General features: G+C 43.4%; 1 protein-coding gene across 3 annotated transcripts; it reads left to right on the top strand.

The window, feature by feature from the left end:
* The first annotated feature begins 1,918 nt into the window (after positions 1 to 1,918).
* Positions 1,919 to 18,484, top strand: LOC541877 (sucrose export defective 1). Of its 3 annotated transcripts, none has more exons than XM_035958843.1 (10): positions 1,919 to 2,275; positions 2,775 to 3,019; positions 4,366 to 4,445; positions 5,380 to 5,456; positions 6,288 to 6,388; positions 7,362 to 7,459; positions 9,783 to 9,887; positions 16,987 to 17,103; positions 17,796 to 17,945; positions 18,203 to 18,484. In XM_035958843.1, the coding sequence occupies exons 1-10, from the start codon at positions 2,067 to 2,069 to the stop codon at positions 18,374 to 18,376; spliced, it is 1,356 nt and encodes a 451-aa protein (XP_035814736.1). In that variant the 5' UTR covers positions 1,919 to 2,066; the 3' UTR covers positions 18,377 to 18,484.
* The last annotated feature ends 1,132 nt before the right edge of the window (positions 18,485 to 19,616 follow it).

Here is a 19,616-nt window from a genome sequence, read left to right on the forward strand (position 1 = left end):
AACTATAGGTGCAGGAGGATTGCGTCCAATCCCGAGCATGCCAGGGTGTTTGTTGAGGTCGACTACGAGAAAAGGGGAAGAAGGACCCCCTGACTAGAGTTCAAATGGAAACCCAACGGGTACGTGGGCATAAATTTGTTCTTCCACTACCCATACCCGCAACCCATGAGTTTTTAAAACCCGCTTTAAAATCATCATTCCTTATAAATATGTCTCATAATATTATTAATTAAATATGTTCTAATTAAAATAAACTTCATGTAACAAATTTTAAGCTAAAATTAGTTATCACTTGTTCTTTTTATCCTAGCTTATTAATGTATTGATTATTATTTACATGATGAATTATTTTTTATGTTGATGTTAGTGGGTATGGGAAACCCACTGGGTACTCGAAACCCGCATGGGTATGGGTTTGGGCAACATTTTATACCCGTCATGGATATAAGTTTTTTAGCGGGCGTATTTTTTCTTCACAAGTATGGGTTTGGACAAGTAATACCGAACGAATTTTTACCCGTTGTCATCTCTACCCCTGACCGCTACGACCCAAACAGAAGTGAGCATGCGCGTGGACGTGGGATTGGCTGTCAAGTGTGGGAGTGAAGCTAGGCCGCACAGTTCTGAGGGGGTAACGTGGGCCGAAGAAGGGGAGAAATGACCCATTAGCACAGGCAAGCTCTTCATTTTATTTTATTTTATTTTCATTTCTATTTTCTATTTCCTTTTTAGTTCCCAAATTCAAATTTCAAGTTTGAATTTAAATCTGGTGCTAAAATTCAAACTTAATTTAAATGCACAACAAAACAAACCTTTACATGAGATGCAATAATCTTATTTTATTTGATATTCTTTATCTACTTATTTAATTATTTATTTCCTGACTAAAAATGCCAATAATTATGAAAAATAAGAAATGATTCACAATAAAAATATATTATTTACATAAAGGAACATATCTATTTAGTTCTGATCTTTTAGGGAATATTTCTAATTATAAAATTCAACAAAGGATAAATTAGGAACTTTTTGGTTTAATATTTATTAGAAAACATATTCGCTTTAGGGGATGCAACTTCAAAGGTATGAGGATTTTGTTAAATGATATTTTAAAACCTTATTTTACTAAATTTTAATAATAAGATTTTACATGTTACACGTCGCTAGCCCCTCCACCTCCTCTCACCTTTCTAGGACCAGCGTTAGCACAGATTAATTAAACTAGTTATAAAACTAATTACAAAGATAAAGACTAAACAATAATATAAGTCTAACAAGTCTAATTAGTCCACGATTCAATAATGTAGGGCTACAGTAAATATTTACTAATTATGGATTAATTAGAGTCTTATGGTTTAATCTTTACCTATATAATTAATTTTATAATTAGACTATATTTTGTTTGGGATAGCTCCAGCTTTAGAAATTTGGTGTAGTTGGTTGAGTAAGGTCCTGTTTAGGACAACTCCAGCTCCAGAAAAAAACGGTGGAGTTGGTGAAGAAGGTCATTAGGTGCTCCAGAAAATTGTGGAGCTGGAGCTGTAAGCTTTTAAAAAAAATAGATAAGTTATTTTATTTATTATTTAGATCTATTTTTTTAAAATCCATTTAAATTGATATTATAAACTACAGCTCCACACTGGAGCTAGAACTTGGCGCCATCCTAAACACCCCCTAAGTCATTAGGGCATGTTTAGTATAACTTTAGAGTAGACCTCTAGAAAGGAGCTGGCAAAAGACTGCCAAACACTCGAACTCTAAAGTTATAACTCCATGATGTTTTTATAGTTATAGTACAATTTTTTAAAGTACAACTTTTGCTGCTCCAGAAAACCTAAAAAACAACATAAACGTGGAGTTTAGAATCCAAACACCCCTAATTTTGACGCGCTCATTGGTCCCCAGCCCGCCACGGAGGCTGCAGATATCGGAGCCGGTGCACTCATCCATTGCAAGTACGAGCCACGTGGCGCACGCTTTGTGACACGAGGCCACGAAACCAAACAAAGAAAAACCCGTGGGCCGTGGTCACTCCGTCCGCACGGCGACTGGACTATACTGCTACCATGAACCTCGCCGTCGCAGCCGCACTGCCGTCCGTGACGCCACGTACCGGCGTCGTGCTCCCACGGAGCAGTCGCCGACACTGCCCCCGCGGGGTCGTCCCACGCGCGGCCTCGAGCTCCGTTTCCTCCTTTACCTCCCCCTCAGCAGCGGCGGCGCCCATCTACACGCCCACGCCGCAGGACCGGTCTCTCCGGACGCCGCATAGCGGGTAAGAGCCACGCGTCTCGGGATTTTGAGATTCGGTAGTGTTCATGGAGTCTATGGGGAGTCAGGATGGCGTTTGGTTCGAAGAATGAGTAGTCAATCATTTCTGGCTCCATTTTTTTTTCGTTTGGTTTGTAGAGTAGAATGAGTTGATCCGTTATCAGCTCACTCCTCACCAGCTAATAACTAGTGCTAGAATCATTTCACCATATTTTTATTATAGAACTGAACTCACGATGCACAACCTTATCTAGAATGGTTTGATTCCTGAAACCAAACAACCTAAAGTTGATTGAATTAGTGACACATCGTCACATTTGTTTGGTATTTAGGGCATGAATGCGGTCATTTCAGAGCTCCAACTCACTGTTCACGCCCATTCAACAGGCTCAGATTATTCACAATGCTGCTATTTTGTTACCCTCATTCCTGTTACACGTTGCCACGACCAAGTGCTAAAAGCCTGAGACAAACTACTTAAATATAGCTGGACAATTTTGCAGGTACCACTTTGATGGCACGGCTCGACCTTTCTTTGAAGGATGGTACTTCAAGGTGTCGATTCCAGAGTGCAGGCAGAGTTTCTGCTTTATGTACTCTGTTGAGAACCCTCTCTTCCGTGATGGTATGAGTGATTTGGACAAGTTGTTATATCGCCCACGCTTTACTGGTGTGGGAGCACAAATCCTTGGTGCGGACGATAAGTACATATGCCAGTTCTCTGAGAAATCAAACAATTTTTGGGGAAGTAAGCTTCTTGCCCAGTCTCTCTGTCTTTGTTTACTGTTTTATTTTATACTTTGTTGTATGGAAACTCTGTAGCTAGAATTTATAAACAGGTTGGCATGATAAATTCATAGCATGTATAATGTGGTACTGCACTGCAAGTTCATGCAGATTTAAGATTTGCAATGAACTTCATAAAATCAAGTTAGTGCTACTGTTTCTACCCTATTTGAACCAACTAGTATTGTGTCTTGGTGTTTATACATGAAATTTATATCTCTCAGTCCAGTTCCAGCGAAAATGTAGTGCACTGGTAACCACCACAAATTGTAGGTCTTCATGATACTAGTTTTGGATATCCCATGATGTATTCTTATGAGATAATTAGGGCCACTTTAGACATTTGATTGTTTTGCTCCAGTACATTTCCCCTTTTAGTTTATTATGGGTCAAAGCACATTTTATTGAATGTTTAACTACATTTTCCTGCCACAAAATGTTAAGACATTGTACTACAACGTAGATTCTGATTTGAATGTGTAAAACATGGTGAAAATTATATTAATACTATCCATTTGGCAATATCTGTTCATTTTTTAGGAAGCTTTGTTCCACATTTTTTTATTGAGGAAACCTATATTTAGCCATTGAAAAGATGTTGAACAATTGTAGCATGCATTTCGATAGGGGCATACATGTGCATTTCATTAATTTTTCGTAAGTTTGGAGCTCTTGTTTTTGTTCATGATGAGATTGGTCGAACATTATCGAATGGAAGGAGTGTTTACTTGAGACAAAGCTAATCAAAAGTCAAATCTTATGTAGATTAACGGTTACTGAAAATCTTTTATATCAAAGCTAACTATCTATGTCTAAGTACTCTTTCATCTCTGGTTGATTGCACCTTGATGGTATTGACTAAGGGATACTTCCTGGTGGACCAAGGTTCTACTGACTTCTGGTTGAGAGGACTCCCGTGTTTTTGTATATCTTGACAGCTTGCTAGCTTGCTGTTTCTTTATACAAGGTCAACTGCATCTAGGGTGACAATAGGCTCCAAATTTTACACTAACATTTAAGGATCAGATCGGGCTCTATTTCTACTCATTTTTGAACTAAAAATAGTTAAGGGCTCAAACAAATCGTGAAGAAATATTTGGATCACGATCCATTACCACCCCTAACTGCATCCCTCCACGGGCAAAATCGTTACTTTTAATAGGGCATGGTTAATCAGTGCAAAGTAATGAAGTAATAAACTGCATATTAAAAAAATTGGTGCCTTTCAGTTTTTTTATAACAGCTAGTGTTGCTTTCCCATGCACCACTAGTTGTTAAATTCCCAACTAATGAGCTGCATTTGGATAGGTAGGCATGAACTAATGCTGGGAAACACTTTCATTTCCAATAAAGAGTCAACCCCACCGCAAGGGGAGGTGCCCCCTCAGGTAGATGTTTTATGGCTCTTATGTCTTCTTTTGAAATCTAAGGACTCATAACATGATATGAAGTACTTTGCACTACCTAGAGCTCCTTACTGAACCACAAAACACATTGGATGGCATGTCCTTAGCTACTTCATATCTGTCTATCAAGGGGTACAGTAGCCATTAGGGAATCATTGTTTGTTTGTTATAATTTAACTTGGAAGTTGTCGAAGTGCTATATCTTTGATTTTGATAATTGTATTGGCTACATATGCTTATATAAACATCTTGTTTACTTTTAAGTACAAAAAGTATGATATCATTCATGCTTCAATGCCATTCATTTTATTTTTTGGATGAAGATACTTTCAGGAACACGTGTCTCCAATTTAAGTATTGATTCTATCCATTAAGGCAAAAGGGCCTCTAACTAAGTTGGTTAGGTGGTCTGAGTAGAACTCCTCAGGTCCTGAGTTCGACTCCCCGTGGGAGCGAACTTTAGGTTGAGGTTAAAAAAATTCCCTCATCTGGCCCACGCCAAAGCACAAGTCTAAGGCCTGGTCCTGGTCGCAGTCGTTCTCACGTGGGCTAAGGTGCCGCCGTGTATGGGTGGGACAGGGGTTCGGGAGTTTTCTCGATCTGTGTGAGGTCTTATTCTTAATGAAATGTCCGGGGGCTGTCTTATCCCCCGTAGGTCGAGTTTTTTTATGCTGTCCATTAAGTATCCTTTGTCCAAAAAAAAGTTCCTTGCAAAGATGGGTTTCCATTGATATGTACAATTGTCAATTGTGATCCTTCAATATCACTATATTTCAATTAAATAATGACCAGGGAATATGAAATTTCCTGTTCTCTTGTTTGTACATGATATTTGATAGTCTGCTGGTTTATTGTTTTATTCTATCAAATTTTTTAACATGTAAAAGGGTTCTCACTGGATACTCAGCGGTTGTAGGATTTCTCTAGGCGTGTTTTGGAAGGGTTCCAAGTCACCCCAATATGGCATCAAGGTTTCATACGTGATGATGGAAGGCATGTGATATCTCATCTTATAAACTATAATGGAAGGCATCAAGGTTTTCTATTATTAGGCTGCTTAAATAGAACTGCAATAACAGTTGCTTAACATTTGTGATTGTGGCTCTTCTTTGTTAACATTTGTATATTTAGCAAAAGTTAGAAGTTTAAGTATGCTCCCAGTTCAAGATGGTGATAGAGAACATCTTTTTTCTTGAACATGCAAGAGAATTGTGCATCATTTCATTAAGAAAGAAAAGAGTACACAAGAGCGATAAAGTCACCCGAAAACAGACTCAAACTCACTCTGACACGGCCACACCACAAACAAGAGAAAACAAGAAACAAATGGCCCTCTTTAACAGCAGGTGATCAACTAGGTGTCAAGTCGATTATTACCTCCCAGCAAATGACCTGACAAGCAGCTCCTGGAGTGCCTTTGCTCCACTGGAGCACCTCAAATGCATTCATAGCAACAGCCTGCAGCACACCTGTGTTTTCCTTCAACAGCAGAGGAGAGCTGTGTGTCATTTCATTGAGAAGCCTGCAGCACCGCTGTGACTTAATATGCATACTCTATGGGAAGTTTGACTACATCTTGTTAGAAAGTGCCAGAAAATTTTGCAAAATGATAACTCATTATTTATAGCAATAATGTGAACTTATAATAGTTGTGCTCTCTTGATCTTGTCACAACTCAAAAACTAGCAAATCACCTGGAATGCAATAATGGGGAGGCAAGCACGCAAAAATACAGTAACTTTCTATAGGTCAACAGAGCGTGGGTAAAATATTAGATGGGTACGTTTGTTTTTTTATTGATGCGAGCTAGCTGTACCTTTGCAGGTCAAACTACGTGCCAAATGTCCAAACAGCTCGCTGGGAGTACAGCACTCGTCCAGTTTATGGGTGGGGTGATGTCAAATCTAAGCAGTTGTCCACAGCTGGTTGGCTTGCAGCTTTTCCTTTCTTTGAACCTCATTGGCAAATTTGCATGGCTAGTGGCTTGTCCACAGGTTTGTCTTTGTGCACAGAAAAATAAAGATATTTACTGAGAGACCTGCTATTCATAAATTTGTTCTTGTTAGACAGCCCATATCCACTGTTGCGTTGCTGAGCTCACACCTCATTCATAAACTATGATGCACAATAGCACTGTTGATTTGTACTTCTTAACAATGCATGCGAAAGTTTTCGTGTGCTTTTACTTTTCAGCAATGCTTGCAAAAATCTTAGTAGCATGTAGTACATATATGGAGTGCAACCAGTCTACTAAGATTGTTGTTCATCTTCCATCAAATTACCTCTTTTTACGTTCCTTTTTTTAGCCTCCTTGATGGGGCTTTATATCAGTGCTTTGTACCGGTCAATTTTCTGACCTTCCTTTCTTAATATAATGATGCGCAGTTCTTCTGTGTGTTCGAGAAAAAATTGAGGTATCTGGCTATCTGCTAAGAGTTTTTTTTTGTTCCACTGTCTGCATTTTCTATTTGTCATGACACTATGACAGTAAAATTGTATTTTTTGGTGTGCCCTGGGTTTTCCCATGCTTCTTTCTCTCTGCATACACTCCTTTCGCATAAGATTGATGTGGAAGTTCATCCATAGTTCCTATCCATTTGGAGCATATCTGCATATGAACCAGTTAAAAAACTTGTGCGTGTTTTCTGTGGAGCATCTGGATCAATAGTTAGTAGAAGGTTTAAAACTGCATTGTATACATATATATGTATGAACTGTTTGGTTGGTATGCCATATGGAACATGTTTTAATCTCCTTCGATTTGCATAATTGCTTCCTTGAACCATGGGTTTAATTGAAAATTTCTGAAGTAATCTGTAGCATGCCATATTATTATTCCCCTCAATAACTTCCTTCAAGTGTGGAGTACTATTAACAACAGTGGTGTGGACTTTTCAGGATGGATAGAATGGGATGGAGAACGGTTTGAATTTGAAAATGCTCCATCTTACTCAGAAAAGAACTGGGGCGGAGGTTTTCCAAGAAAGTGGTATTGGGTGTGTTGCCTGTATTCATTGTGCCCTCTGATCCTCTGTTAGTTATGATGTCATAAATGCATTATAATATTGTCATGGACCTTCGGTCCATGGGGATAGCTATCTTCTCCGGCGAGGTTATACCCCTCTGCCGCAGGCTTGGTTCTAGGGTAGCAGCCCTAGGCGCTTGAGAGTCATTGCAAGAGAGAGAGATTGGTTTGATAATATATTCCTCCTTCCTTTGCCTCCTGCGTACAGGCCTATATATAGGCCACCGATTGACCAACTAGGCAACCACTAATTAGGCAAGTGACTAATTGGAATTATCTCCCCTACAATTTAGGTCTATCAATTTAGCCACCAAATCAGTCACTTTCCTTTGCCATGCCTTCCTTGCGCGCGCTTTCCTTTGCCATCCATGCCTTCCTTGCGCGCGCTGCTGCCAGCGCCCGTGCCTTCCTTGCGCGCGCTGCTGTCAGCGCCCCCTGCGGCCTCTCGCTTTTGGCGCGCATAGGTGCAACCCCACATGAGTGACAACTCCCTATGATGCCCATGACATCTCCCCCTCCCTTGAGGACCAGCTCGTCCTCGAGCTGCCCTAGACTTACCTGACACGACTTAAGGTTAAGCCTTTTACATCTTGGCTTACCTTTATTATTTAAGACGAAAATACAAAATAATTGTGGAACTAAAATATAAATTTGAACTGCAGCTATGTCCTCCTGTCCTCCTGGATCCCAAGGAAAGAGCTGAACTGCGGCCTTCACGTTGGATGAAAGGTGGAGGAGGAACCAGCCCGTTCTTATGTTGGGTCTGTCCAGCACCAAGGCAGGTGCCCGAATGAAGGAGACCACCCTCTTTGGCCGTGCAGGGGGGCTGCATACCCAGATCTCGACTTCTGCAGGGGGTTCAAAAAGTATAGACGAGACCTGGTGGTTGGGCACGTAGGCTGCGAGTTGGTGCAGCGATGAGCTGATCAGCAAGTGCAGCTTCCGCACCGCCCGCCTAACAAGGAAGCCGCGTGCTCATGTGATGACGGCCATGGGGTTGCCCTGGAGGCCACATCAAGGTGCTTTCTCCCCACGAAGGGACTGTACATGGCGGTGTGCCAGGAACCCTCGTGCTGCCGTCTGAAGCCGCACCGCTGCTTGGAGTTCCTTCTCTGTCTTCTCTTTGTAGCGGTGGAACATCACAACGAACTGATCCCACTGCTCTGCGAAACGGCCAAAACTCTCTTTGAGCCGAGTGAATGCATCTGGAGTTGGAGAGGGCGGGTGGGAGGGCGTTGCGGCGGCTGATGGCGCGGCGGCTGGTGGTGGTGAGGATAACCTGGAGCTGATACCAGGTGTCATGGACCTTCGGTCCATGGGGATATCTGTCTTCTCCGGCGAGGTTATATCCCTCTGCCGCAGGCTTGGTTCTAGGGTAGCAGCCCTAGGCGCTTGAGAGTCATTGCAAGAGAGAGAGATTGGTTTGATAATATATTCCTCCTTCCTTTGCCTCCTGCGTACAGGCCTATATATAGGCCACCGGTTGACCAACTAGGCAACCACTAATTAGGCAAGTGACTAATTGGAATTATCTCCCCTACAATTTAGGTCTATCAATTTAGCCACCAAATCAGTCACTTTCCTTTGCCATGCCTTCCTTGCGCGCGCTTTCCTTTGCCATGTCTTCCTTGCGCGCGCTGCTGCCAGCGCCCGTGCCTTCCTTGCGCGCGCTGCTGTCAGCGCCCCCTGCGGCCTCTCGCTTTTGGCGCGCATAGGTGTGGCCCCACATGAGTGACAGCTCCCTATGATGCCCATGACAAATATCAAATCAAATTTTGTATTATTTGAAATAAGAAGACATTATTTTCATCACATAATAAAAATTGAATAATTTTTACCCTTCTTTTTATTGACAAATTGATAAGGAACAGTGACTCTGCTGACCTATAGTATACAATATAGAATTTGCTGAAATCCTTGTAGCTGCTTATGAAATTTACCTTTCTCAATTAGTCCTTTATGCCAGCCACCCAGCCATGATGCTATTAATCAATATGTGGTCACTTGACCTGAGTGTATAAGCCTCAGTTAGATTCATGTCTCTATGGTAAATTTTGCAAGTATGCTGTGGTTCTGGTCTGTTATGTTTGGAATATCTTCTGTCAAAAAGTAATTAGTGCTTAGAAACGAAGATTGCCAAATGATTATTGATCCTTCTTTCCTTTGATGTGTTCTGGAATGTATGGTCTTACATTCTTTTTCCTTGTGAATTAGATTATTCTTCTCTATGTTTTTTTGATAGTTGCAGTCTCATGGATTATCAATGTATTTAAATGAACCTTTGCTTCATTCAGATCCAGTGCAATGTCTTCCCAGGAGCTTCTGGTGAAGTTTCTTTAACTGCTGCTGGTGGATTGAGGAAAATTGGACTTGGTGATACCTATGAAAGTCCTTCACTGGTACAATTTGTGATACTTCGCTTTCCAAATTTAACATGGTCCATACTTCTACTTCACACTTACGTGTTATGGGCATGCATCCATGAGACTGAATTGGTGAGGGAGACAGGAGACATTGCACAAGGGAGAAGCTGACTAGAGCACATGCTTCAGGCGTGCATCGGGGTGTGAGGGGCAATGGCTAGACGGTGGTAAAGAGATGAGGGAGAAGGTGTAAGTAGCGAAACTCTTACTCTCATCAAGAGGATGACACTAGGAGTTGGGACAATTTTTCTGGTTTATTTCTCACACACTCACACAATGCCATACCAACCTGATGAGTTGGGGTTACATATTTATATGTGGTTAGGCAGCCAAGCATATGCTAAGATGCTAGTATAAGATACTCTAGTCTAAGATATTGTTCTATATGCTATCCTCTAAGATGCATGCTGTTCTAAAAAAATGCTAGTTTAAGATGTTGTCCTTTAAGATGTTATCCTCCACATAAAAGGACCACAAAGACTACAAGGACTTATTCCTTCATTCTCCCACTAAGTCTTGTCCGTCGTCTTGTGGGAAGGTTGGACTATCCTGGACCTGGAGCAAAGCTCAAGGAACTTGATCCTCTCAAGGGGCTTAGTGAGCAGGTCTGCAAGCTGGTCCTTGGTGTTGATTTAGCGCGACTTGATGCTCCCTTCCACCAAGCCGTCTCAGATGAAGTGGTACCTCGCCCAGATGTGTTTGATCTGTTCATGAAAAACAAATTCTTTGCTAGGGCCAGAGCACACCGGTTGTCTATCCTGAGTTTCATCGCTCTAGTGTCTCTGTCGAGGAGATCACCGAGTAGTCGAGAAAGCTAGAGCGCCTGAGTCGAAGCGATGGAGGCCGCTATGTACTCGGCCTCACAGCTAGACATGGCCAACACCTGTTGCTGGACCGACTGCTAGCTAACGAGACACTTGCTGAGGAAGAAGAGAATCTCGCTTATGCTCTTGCTGATGTCGATGTCACCGGCGTGACCACTGTCGCTATACCCAACATTGTGTGCCTCCCTAGGATACCTTGGGTAGTAGAGACCGTGGTCAGTGGCACTGGGCAAGCGCAGGCGTGGGTGCGGGCGCGCTGACGGGTGGGGCCCGCCAGGCGGCAACTCAGAGCGGAGGGGGAGGCGTTTGGCGCTGTGCGCGGTGCTGACGCGCGGGACCAGGGGGTCCACCGGTCAGCGGCCGCGCGAGGGGAAAGAAGAGGGGGGAGAGGGTGAGGCTGTTGGGTGGGCCGCGGCTGTCAGGGTTGTCTTCAACCCCGAGCCGGGCGCACGGCTGGCCATGCCCGACTGCGAGGGGGCCCTCTCTGGGGCGTGCGGTCTGCGACCAAGGCGGCGGAGTCACCGGGCAACACGGCCGCCGCAGAGGGAGGAAGAAAGGGGGAGAAAGGAGGGGGTAGATGGCTCACCGCGGGTTACGCCGGCGAGCTTGATGGCACGGAGCTCCGGCGACGCGGACGTCGATGATCGGCAAGCGACGACAACGGTCAAGGCGAGGGCGACGGCGTGGGGTGGTTGGCAGGGGCGTGCAACCGAGGAAGGAGAGGGGAGGGAGTTTTATGCTCCCCAGGCCCGGCCATGGCGAGTGGATGACGTGGGGGGGGGGAGGGGGCTGATAGGTGGGCCTGGCGCGACGTGGGCGAGCGCGTCGCGCGGAGGTAACGGTTCGGGCCGAGACGCGGGGCGAGCCGTTGACAGGCGGCGTGAGCCGTGGGCGCAACGCGACTGGCAAGAGGGGGCCGCACGCAGAGAGGAGGGCGCGCGCCGGGGTAAAGCGGAGGCGCCGACATGCCTGGCCCGCTAGGCAGTGAGAGCGGGAGGGGAGGCGAACGCGGGCTCTGTGGGCCGGATGGGCCAAAAAGGCCGAGGAGGGAGGGGTTCCGGGCTTCTTTTCTTTTCCTTTTCTTTTTATTCCTGAATTTCTAATCCTTTTTCTTTTATTTTCTTCTTTTGAATTCAAAACTAAACAAACCACAAATACAAATTTGGATATTTCAAACATGTGCATCGATCAAAAACAAAGTTTTAGGCAGCATGATGCAACATTCCACATCCCTTTAGGGTTTTACTTTCCTAGAGCATTAATACACCTCCAAAATAAATACTCAAACCTCTACTAAATAGAAGAGAAAGAGATCTATAGAGAAGAAAAGAGGTAACGCCTGAATTTGGTGGGTATTAGAGGAGAAATTTTATACCCCTAATTCAGGGTGTTACAAGTTCACGTTCACCAAACAAATGGCATAAAAGTAAATGGATCATGTTCAACCACACAAGTCTATGCAACATGCAAGTTAGAACTTGCATCTAGGATCAATAACCATCATCCAACTCATCATTATCATGAGCATGAGCATCCATGTCTTGATCATCACCATCTTTTCCACTATTGCTTGCTTCAATTTCATCTTCCACACCAAGACCGTCAAGCATATATTCCTCGTCCTCTTCATTTGCTGAATTAGCCTGGTCTGGGCGGAGGTGGATGGGCCATGGAGGGGCCTATTCTCACCTTGACCCGGTCTTTTTTGAGCGGTGGGCCTCTGGATTTGGTGCGGCCTGGCCCGCCTCTGCAGAGAGGTGCATCAAGTCCGCATGAGGGGCCTGTTCAGGTTTCGTCCCTGCTTGAGTGTATTGGGCCACTGGAATCGGATAGGCTGTGCCCACCTCAGTAGAGGGGTGCATCAAGTCCGCATGAGGGGCCTGATCAAGTTGCAGGGTCGCTGGAGCTGGTCCATGTTCAGGCTCCCCCACTGAAGTATTATTCTAGAAGGCGGAACAGGAGCAAGCATCAGATGCAAGATGAATCTGATCCTACAACAGATCGCAGCAACATCTCTCAAGCAGGTACCACGCCGGTGCAATCGTTTGTTGCTAGTGTTACAAAACCAATCTCTAGTATCCTTCCCCATCCGCCCCCCACAGAAGAGAAGGTCTGCACAGCTGCCTCCGGATTTTGTTCCTCGTCGTAGCAGCCGCCTGGCAAGAAAGGGTTTCAAATCCAGCGAAGATGCGCCTATCAGACATATTCAGCATGATCTCATTAGAAGGCTAGGTATTGCTAGTGGAAAAGAGGCTGTTAGCACTGAAGCTCTTGATAAGTATGGACGTTTCTTCTCCAATCCACTATCTGAGTCCCACATCAAGGCTTTGGTAGCTTTATTTGGTTGGACTGTACCTGAAAATGTTGAGAACTTGGAGACCATTCAGTTCCTCGCCGGAGATGCCTCGGCTGAATTTGTTTAGGAGGCTCATATTTCTCTCCTTTTCCAGTTTTTGGTTGTTAGTCGCTTGTTTAAATGAAATTGTCCAAAATCATCATTTGGAATGTAAGAGGTCTTAATAAGAAAGCCAGAAGAGACGCAGTTCGTCAGACAATTGTTAGCACTCGGCCAGACTTGGTCTGCTTGCAAGAAACAAAGAAGGCTTCTACCGTTTTATGGTGATGTCTTTGCTTGGAAGTGAGTTTGACCATTTCATTTGTCTCCCTGCGCTGGGCACACATGGGGGGATATTGGTGGCATGGAAGGGGGCCACTTGTAAGGTTCTTCAGACCAGAGTAGACTCTTTTTCAGTGTCTGTTCAAGTTGATCATATTTCTGGTACTCCTTGGTGGTTTACTGGGGTGTATGGCCCTCAACCAGATGATCAGAAGTTGCAGTTCTTAAATGAGTTGTGCACAATTCGCTCGGCATGTTTTGGACCTTGGACTATTGGTGGGGACTTTAATCTATTATATCGAGCCGAAGACAAGAACAATAGCAACCTTGACAGGGCTATGATGGGAAGGTTCCGTCGTATTCTTAATGAGTTAAATCTGTCGGAACTGCCATTGATGGGGCGCAAATTTACTTGGTCCAATGAACGCGCAAGTCCCACGCTTGTTCGTTTAGACTGGGGGATTATTTCTCGGACTGCGTATTACAAAGTTCGGCATCATTCATTTCAGACCACTGTCCTCTTCTGTTGGGGCTGCATGATATTCCCAGGGCAGGAGATGGTTTCACTTTGAAAGCTATTGGCCAAAATTGGAAGGTTTTATGGAGAAGGTGGAAGAATCTTGGGTGCAGCCAGTGGGTTCCTATTGTCCCCTGCAACGTTTTGCAGTGAAGTTAAAAAGGCTTTCGAAACACTTGCAGTCCTGGAGTCAGCGGAGTGTTGGCAATGTTAAGAATCAGCTCTTAGCAGCTAAGGAAATCATGCACCAACTAGAAATTGCAGGGGATTCTAGGGCTCTGTCGCCTCTGGAGGAGTGGCTTCGACGACGGCTAAAGCTCCACTCTTTAGCTTTATCCTCCCTGGAGCGCACTATGGCCAGAACAAGAAGTGGCCTTCGCTAGTTGAAAGAAGGCGAAGCTAATACATCTTTCTTTCACCAACAGGCACGATATAGGAAGAAGAAAAATTTCATTGTCAAATTGAAAGTGGCAGACATGATCTTGGTAGAGCAGGAGGAAAAACAAGAAGTTGTGTGGGATTTTTATAATAATCTCTTGGGGACTGATGTGCAAAGGAACTGCTCTCTCAACCTGGCTGCTTTTCACATACCAACCCGAAACCTTGAGCAGTTGGAACGGGATGTCACCGAGGCAGAGGTATGGGCCACTATTAAATCTATCCCTTCAGACAAAGCTCCAGGGCCTGATGGGTACACTGGGTGCTTCTATAAGCATGCATGGCCAATTATTAAAGGGGATTTCATGACAGCTATGGGGAGGATTCTGTTGGGTGATGTTTCGAATTTGCACTTTCTTAACTCAGCTTTGGTGACTTTACTTCCTAAGAAATCTGATGCTGCAGAGGTAAAAGATTTTAGACCTATCAGCCTCATTCATAGTTTTGCTAAAATTGTTACCAAGTTGTTGGCAAAGCGGCTTGCTCCCATGCTTCCTGAGCTGATATCCCCAAACCAGAGTGCTTTTGTAAAAGGGAGAAGCATACAAGACAACTTTATTATGGTGCAACAAACAGCCAGAGCAATCCACAGACAAAAGATCCCCAAAGTGCTTCTCAAGTTGGATATTGGTAAGGCATTTGATTCTGTTTCTTGGCCATTTCTGCTAGAAGTTCTTGGGCATCTTGGTTTTGGTCCAGGATGGTGCAATATTATCTCCAAGTTATTGTGTTCATCCTCGACTAGGGTGTTGGTGAATGGAGAACCCGGAAAGCTTATTTGCCACTAAAGAGGATTAAGGCAAGGGGATCCTTTATCTCCTATGTTGTTCATCTTATTTATGGATGTCTTGAATTCATTTTTCTCGCGGGCTAGTGATATGGGCCTGCTACAGCCTCTTTTGAGAAACAGAAATGGGCAAAGGGTCTCCCTTTATGCAGATGACGTAGTGCTGTTCATGCAGCCAAGAGATGAGGAAGTGTTTGTGGTGAAAGAAATCCTTAGAATTTTTGGAGAAGCTTCGGGATTGGTCACAAACTTGAGCAAGTGCAGTATGACTCCTATTCAGTGTGACGATCTAGAGCTTGTGGAGATTAGGAGCATTTTTCCTTGCAAGGTTATGCCTTTTCCCTGTAAGTATTTGGGTTTGCCTCTGTCAATTAGGAAACTTCCCAGATCCTCCTTCAATGAGCTCATTGATAAAATTGCTGACAAGCTTCCGGGTTGGAAGGCTGCTATGGCTGGAAGAGCTACTTTGATTAAGTTGGTTCTCACTGCAATCCCTATTTATCATTTGATTGCCCTTAATTGCCCCAAATGGGTAATTAGAGCTATAGACAAGATTCGCAGGGGGTTTTTATGGAAGGGAAGGACAGATGTTAGAGGAGGCCATTGTGTTGTTGGTTGGTCCAAGGTTTGTAGACCTATCAATTGGGGGGGGGGGGGCTGGGAATCCACAATTTGGAGGTGCTAGGCTGGTCTCCGAATATGTGTTGGTTGTGGCTTAAAAAGACCCAGCCTGAACGGTCATGGTCAGAATTCGACTTTTAGGTGCATCCAAAGGCAGCAGCACTTTTCTCAGTCTCTGTTTGCTCTTTTGTGGGAGATGGCCAGAATACGTTGTTTTGGACTGATAGATGGTTACATGGAAAATCTGTGGGTGAGCTTGCTCCAGCTCTCCTGAGTCACATCCCCATGAAAATTCAGAAGATCAGAACTGTGCACGAGGCTTTGCTGAATAATAGATGGGTGTCGGATCTTACTGGTAGTTTGCCGGCCGATGTTCTTATGAGCTTCTTTTGTATATGGGATGTCACTCGGGGAATTCATTTGCAACCTGGAATTTCAGATCAGCATAGATGGCTGCCAACGACCAATGGGCAGTATTCATCTAAGTCAGCTTATGATCGCTACTTCGCTGGTTCCGTTTATTTTGAACCGTCCGAGCGAATCTGGAGGACCTGGGCTTCTTTATCTGGCTAGCATCCCTTAACAAGTGTTGGACTGCGGATAGACTGGCTCGTACGGGATTGGACCATCCTGATAAATGTCTTCTTTGAACGAGCAATGGTACGCTTAAGAGAAGCCAAAACAAGAGAGTGTTTTTTAAGAGCACATCTCAGCCAAACTTCCAGAGGTGATAGGATCCTGGCATCTTGGGCCACTTCTAGCTGATGGAGAATTTCTCTTGCTAGGGCCAATTGTGAAGCCACATGACCCACCTTCTTGTCACTCCATCCTTGCAAGGCCTTTGCAACAGCTTTCAGTTTTAGATTCAGATTCTGAAAAGGGCATAGACGTCCACTGACTGATCCCCAAGCCTCCTGAAAACCCTCCAATTTGGGCCAAAGTTCAGCATATACAAATTTCTGCATCACATCGAGCGCCTTAAACCTTAATGATTAGTTGATTACAAACAAATGGAGCTGTACCTGTTGTGTCATTACTTATCAGTCTCTTCTCTTGTTTGACTATAGGAAACTGCCATTTAGTCAATATATTGAGTGGTAGTATTTTCTACTCCAAGTACGAACGAAATAGGTACACACACTAAGGTGTCATATAACTTGTAATAACTTTAGCCTTTCATAAAAACAAAACAATGTATAGCTTGTAACAATGAAACAGAAGATATATCATGCAACTATGATGTAGAAGCACTCTTATTTTCTTTTCTGCAGATTGGAATACATTATGAGGGACAGTTTTTTGAATTTGTACCTTGGACTGGAACAGTAAGCTGGGACATTGGACTGTGGGGTCTTTGGAAAATGTCTGGCGAGAACAAAACTCATCTGGTAATTATTGCATAATATTTAATTCTGTGAATTTTGCTTGTCTATCAAATAGTTGGCTGAGATTCTAAACTAATAAAGTACTCATTTAGCATTCATAGTTGTTGGATATTATGAAAAGAACTAGCTTTGTAGCAGTCTCTGTATGTAGTCAAATTTTAGTGGCACTTTGACTGTTTTTCCAGAACACGCTCGCGCTCCGTATATTTGTATCATAGAGAGAGAAGAATACAACAACCTACTTTACTCCCTTAGGAGCAAAGATGGCTGCAGAACCAACAAAAGAAACACCTAGAAATAAACTGCAACGACCTTGACCAAACAAAAACTCAGCCCAAGTTGTAGTCAAACCACAGTTCATTGAGCTTCTTGGCCCCAAACCGGCTCCACACACTCTCAGAGAAAAAATGAGTAGCCCTAGGGAGAGAGGGGGGCACACCGTCAAACACACAATTGTTTCTCTGAATCCATAAAGTCTAAGCCCCCAAAGTGACGAAACTATTAAAGCCTTTCCTTGGAGATTTATCAACTCTTTTACTTCCACCACTCTGCAAATATATAATTATTGCACCTTGGAGTCACTCTGCTCAGCCCCACCGCAAACAAAGCCAAAATGCTATTGCGCTTTGACTGTTACAGCCACCATTTTCATTCTGCAAGTTTTGATAAATAAATGCATCGTCGTAATTTTGCAGGTAGAAATAGAAGCAACCACTGCAGAATCAGGAACTGCTCTGCGCGCTCCTACTATCGAGGCTGGACTGGTACCAGCGTGCAAAGACACCTGCTATGGAGATCTAAGGCTACAGTTGTGGGAAAAGAAATACGATGGTAGCAAGGGAGAGGTATGCTTGCATCATCATGAAGTTGTTGGCACCTGTTTCCTTGAGTTCTCATATTAATAAGTTCTTGTTTACTGTTACATCCTGCATGATCATCATGTTCTTTGCTTTGCCCTTTCATGATCAATTTGGTTGACCACAACCAATTTAAGAGCAGTCCAACTTGTAGACCAAATTAATCTAATTCTTTATGTTCATGATCAGAAAACCCCAAGTATCTTACACTACATTACCCACATGTTAAATCATTTTTGTCGCAGATGATACTCGACGCCACAAGCAACATGGCAGCACTAGAAGTTGGCGGAGGCCCCTGGTTCAATGGGTGGAAAGGGACAACTGTTGTGAACGAGGTTGTAAATAACATTGTGGGCACGCCAGTCGATGTAGAGAGCCTCCTCCCAATCCCATTTCTTAAGCCCCCAGGCCTATAGGATCACCAACGAATGTCACAATGAAGAAGTATCACGGATATCAATGTTGATCATACAGTAAAACTGTGCCCAGTTCAATAATAATTCATGATTTTTACTTGTTTTTTACTACAATCCACAAACTATCTGCCGTTGCATGTGCATCGACATCATTGTTAGCTCACAGTTTTCCCTTCTTTTTCGAAGGCGGGATGATTTTCACAGAACCTTCTATTGTTGGGGTAGACTAACTATTTCAAGACTGATAGACCGAACTCTGAATATATGGCAAAATGGGACATGAATCTATAGTAGGGTCAAGAGTTGTGGAGCCCCCTTTCTGCTGATGTTGCGTTGTATTGCAACATGGGTCAAAAAGTTGTACCAGAATTATTGTCATGCCCTTTTAGCCTCTTTTGAGATGTGACGCAATATGGATCTTGTAAGGCTGAAATTACGCAGTCCTCTTGCGAAGGCATTATGGAGAAAACAAGTATTCAAATTGTGAAAATCGCAAACAAGAATCACAATCCAAACAGGTAGAGCTTTTTATTATTCAGAATTCAGATTCTAAAAATCTAGATTTTGCAATCTGGATTCTACAATCATACGGGATTCACAGGCACATAAAATGTGAAAACCGTTACATAAAAAGTTGGATACCACAGAAAAAAAATTACGGAAAGGGATATGTTGTGCTCTCTTGGGCCCTAGTTTGCCATGGACACCACACAAATAGCTATGAAAATTCCCGAGAAAAGCGGTGAAATAGAATATTACGTCGTTTGCTATCTCTTAGAGTTGATTTGGTGATCATGGATCCCCAGGGAGAATAGCAAGGGGATTTCTCTCCATGGATCCCCTCGGGATCTCTAATCACCAAATTAGTCCTTATGTAAAAAGAAACTTACCTCTAAGCAAAATGAACCTCAATTTTTTTAAGTTTGGAGATTCACATAACCATGTGAACTAACATTATTTTGTTAGTGTGTTTAATATAGTTTAAAAGGTGTAAAGTGACTTAGGTAAAATGGTGGTCTAGATGATCAATATTTTAAGCAAGACATTAAAAGGAATATAGAAGAACAAAAAGATATGGAAAAGCCCAAGACACAAAATAGAACCAAACCAGAGAGCGAAAGAGGGTTTTGTAGAGTTTTGAACCCTATGGACCATAAGCTAGAAGCTAACCTAACCAAGACGTCCAAAGAGCATCGGATAGAGTGTCGTACCAAAGTCAAGCAGGTAAAAAGACCAAGAT

This window comes from Zea mays, chromosome 5 (assembly GCF_902167145.1).
Source record: "Zea mays cultivar B73 chromosome 5, Zm-B73-REFERENCE-NAM-5.0, whole genome shotgun sequence".
Taxonomy (NCBI): Eukaryota; Viridiplantae; Streptophyta; class Magnoliopsida; order Poales; family Poaceae; genus Zea; species Zea mays.

Bases quoted from the DNA above. Each gene is read 5' to 3' on its own strand.
- LOC541877 (XM_035958843.1), top strand. From the start codon at position 2,067: ATGAACCTCGCCGTCGCAGCCGCACTGCCGTCCGTGACGCCACGTACC. The intron at 4,446-5,379 runs GTAGATGTTTTA...CAGCGGTTGTAG, and splicing joins AAGGGGAGGTGCCCCCTCAG to GATTTCTCTAGGCGTGTTTT. The intron at 17,946-18,202 runs GTATGCTTGCAT...TTTTTGTCGCAG, and splicing joins ACGATGGTAGCAAGGGAGAG to ATGATACTCGACGCCACAAG.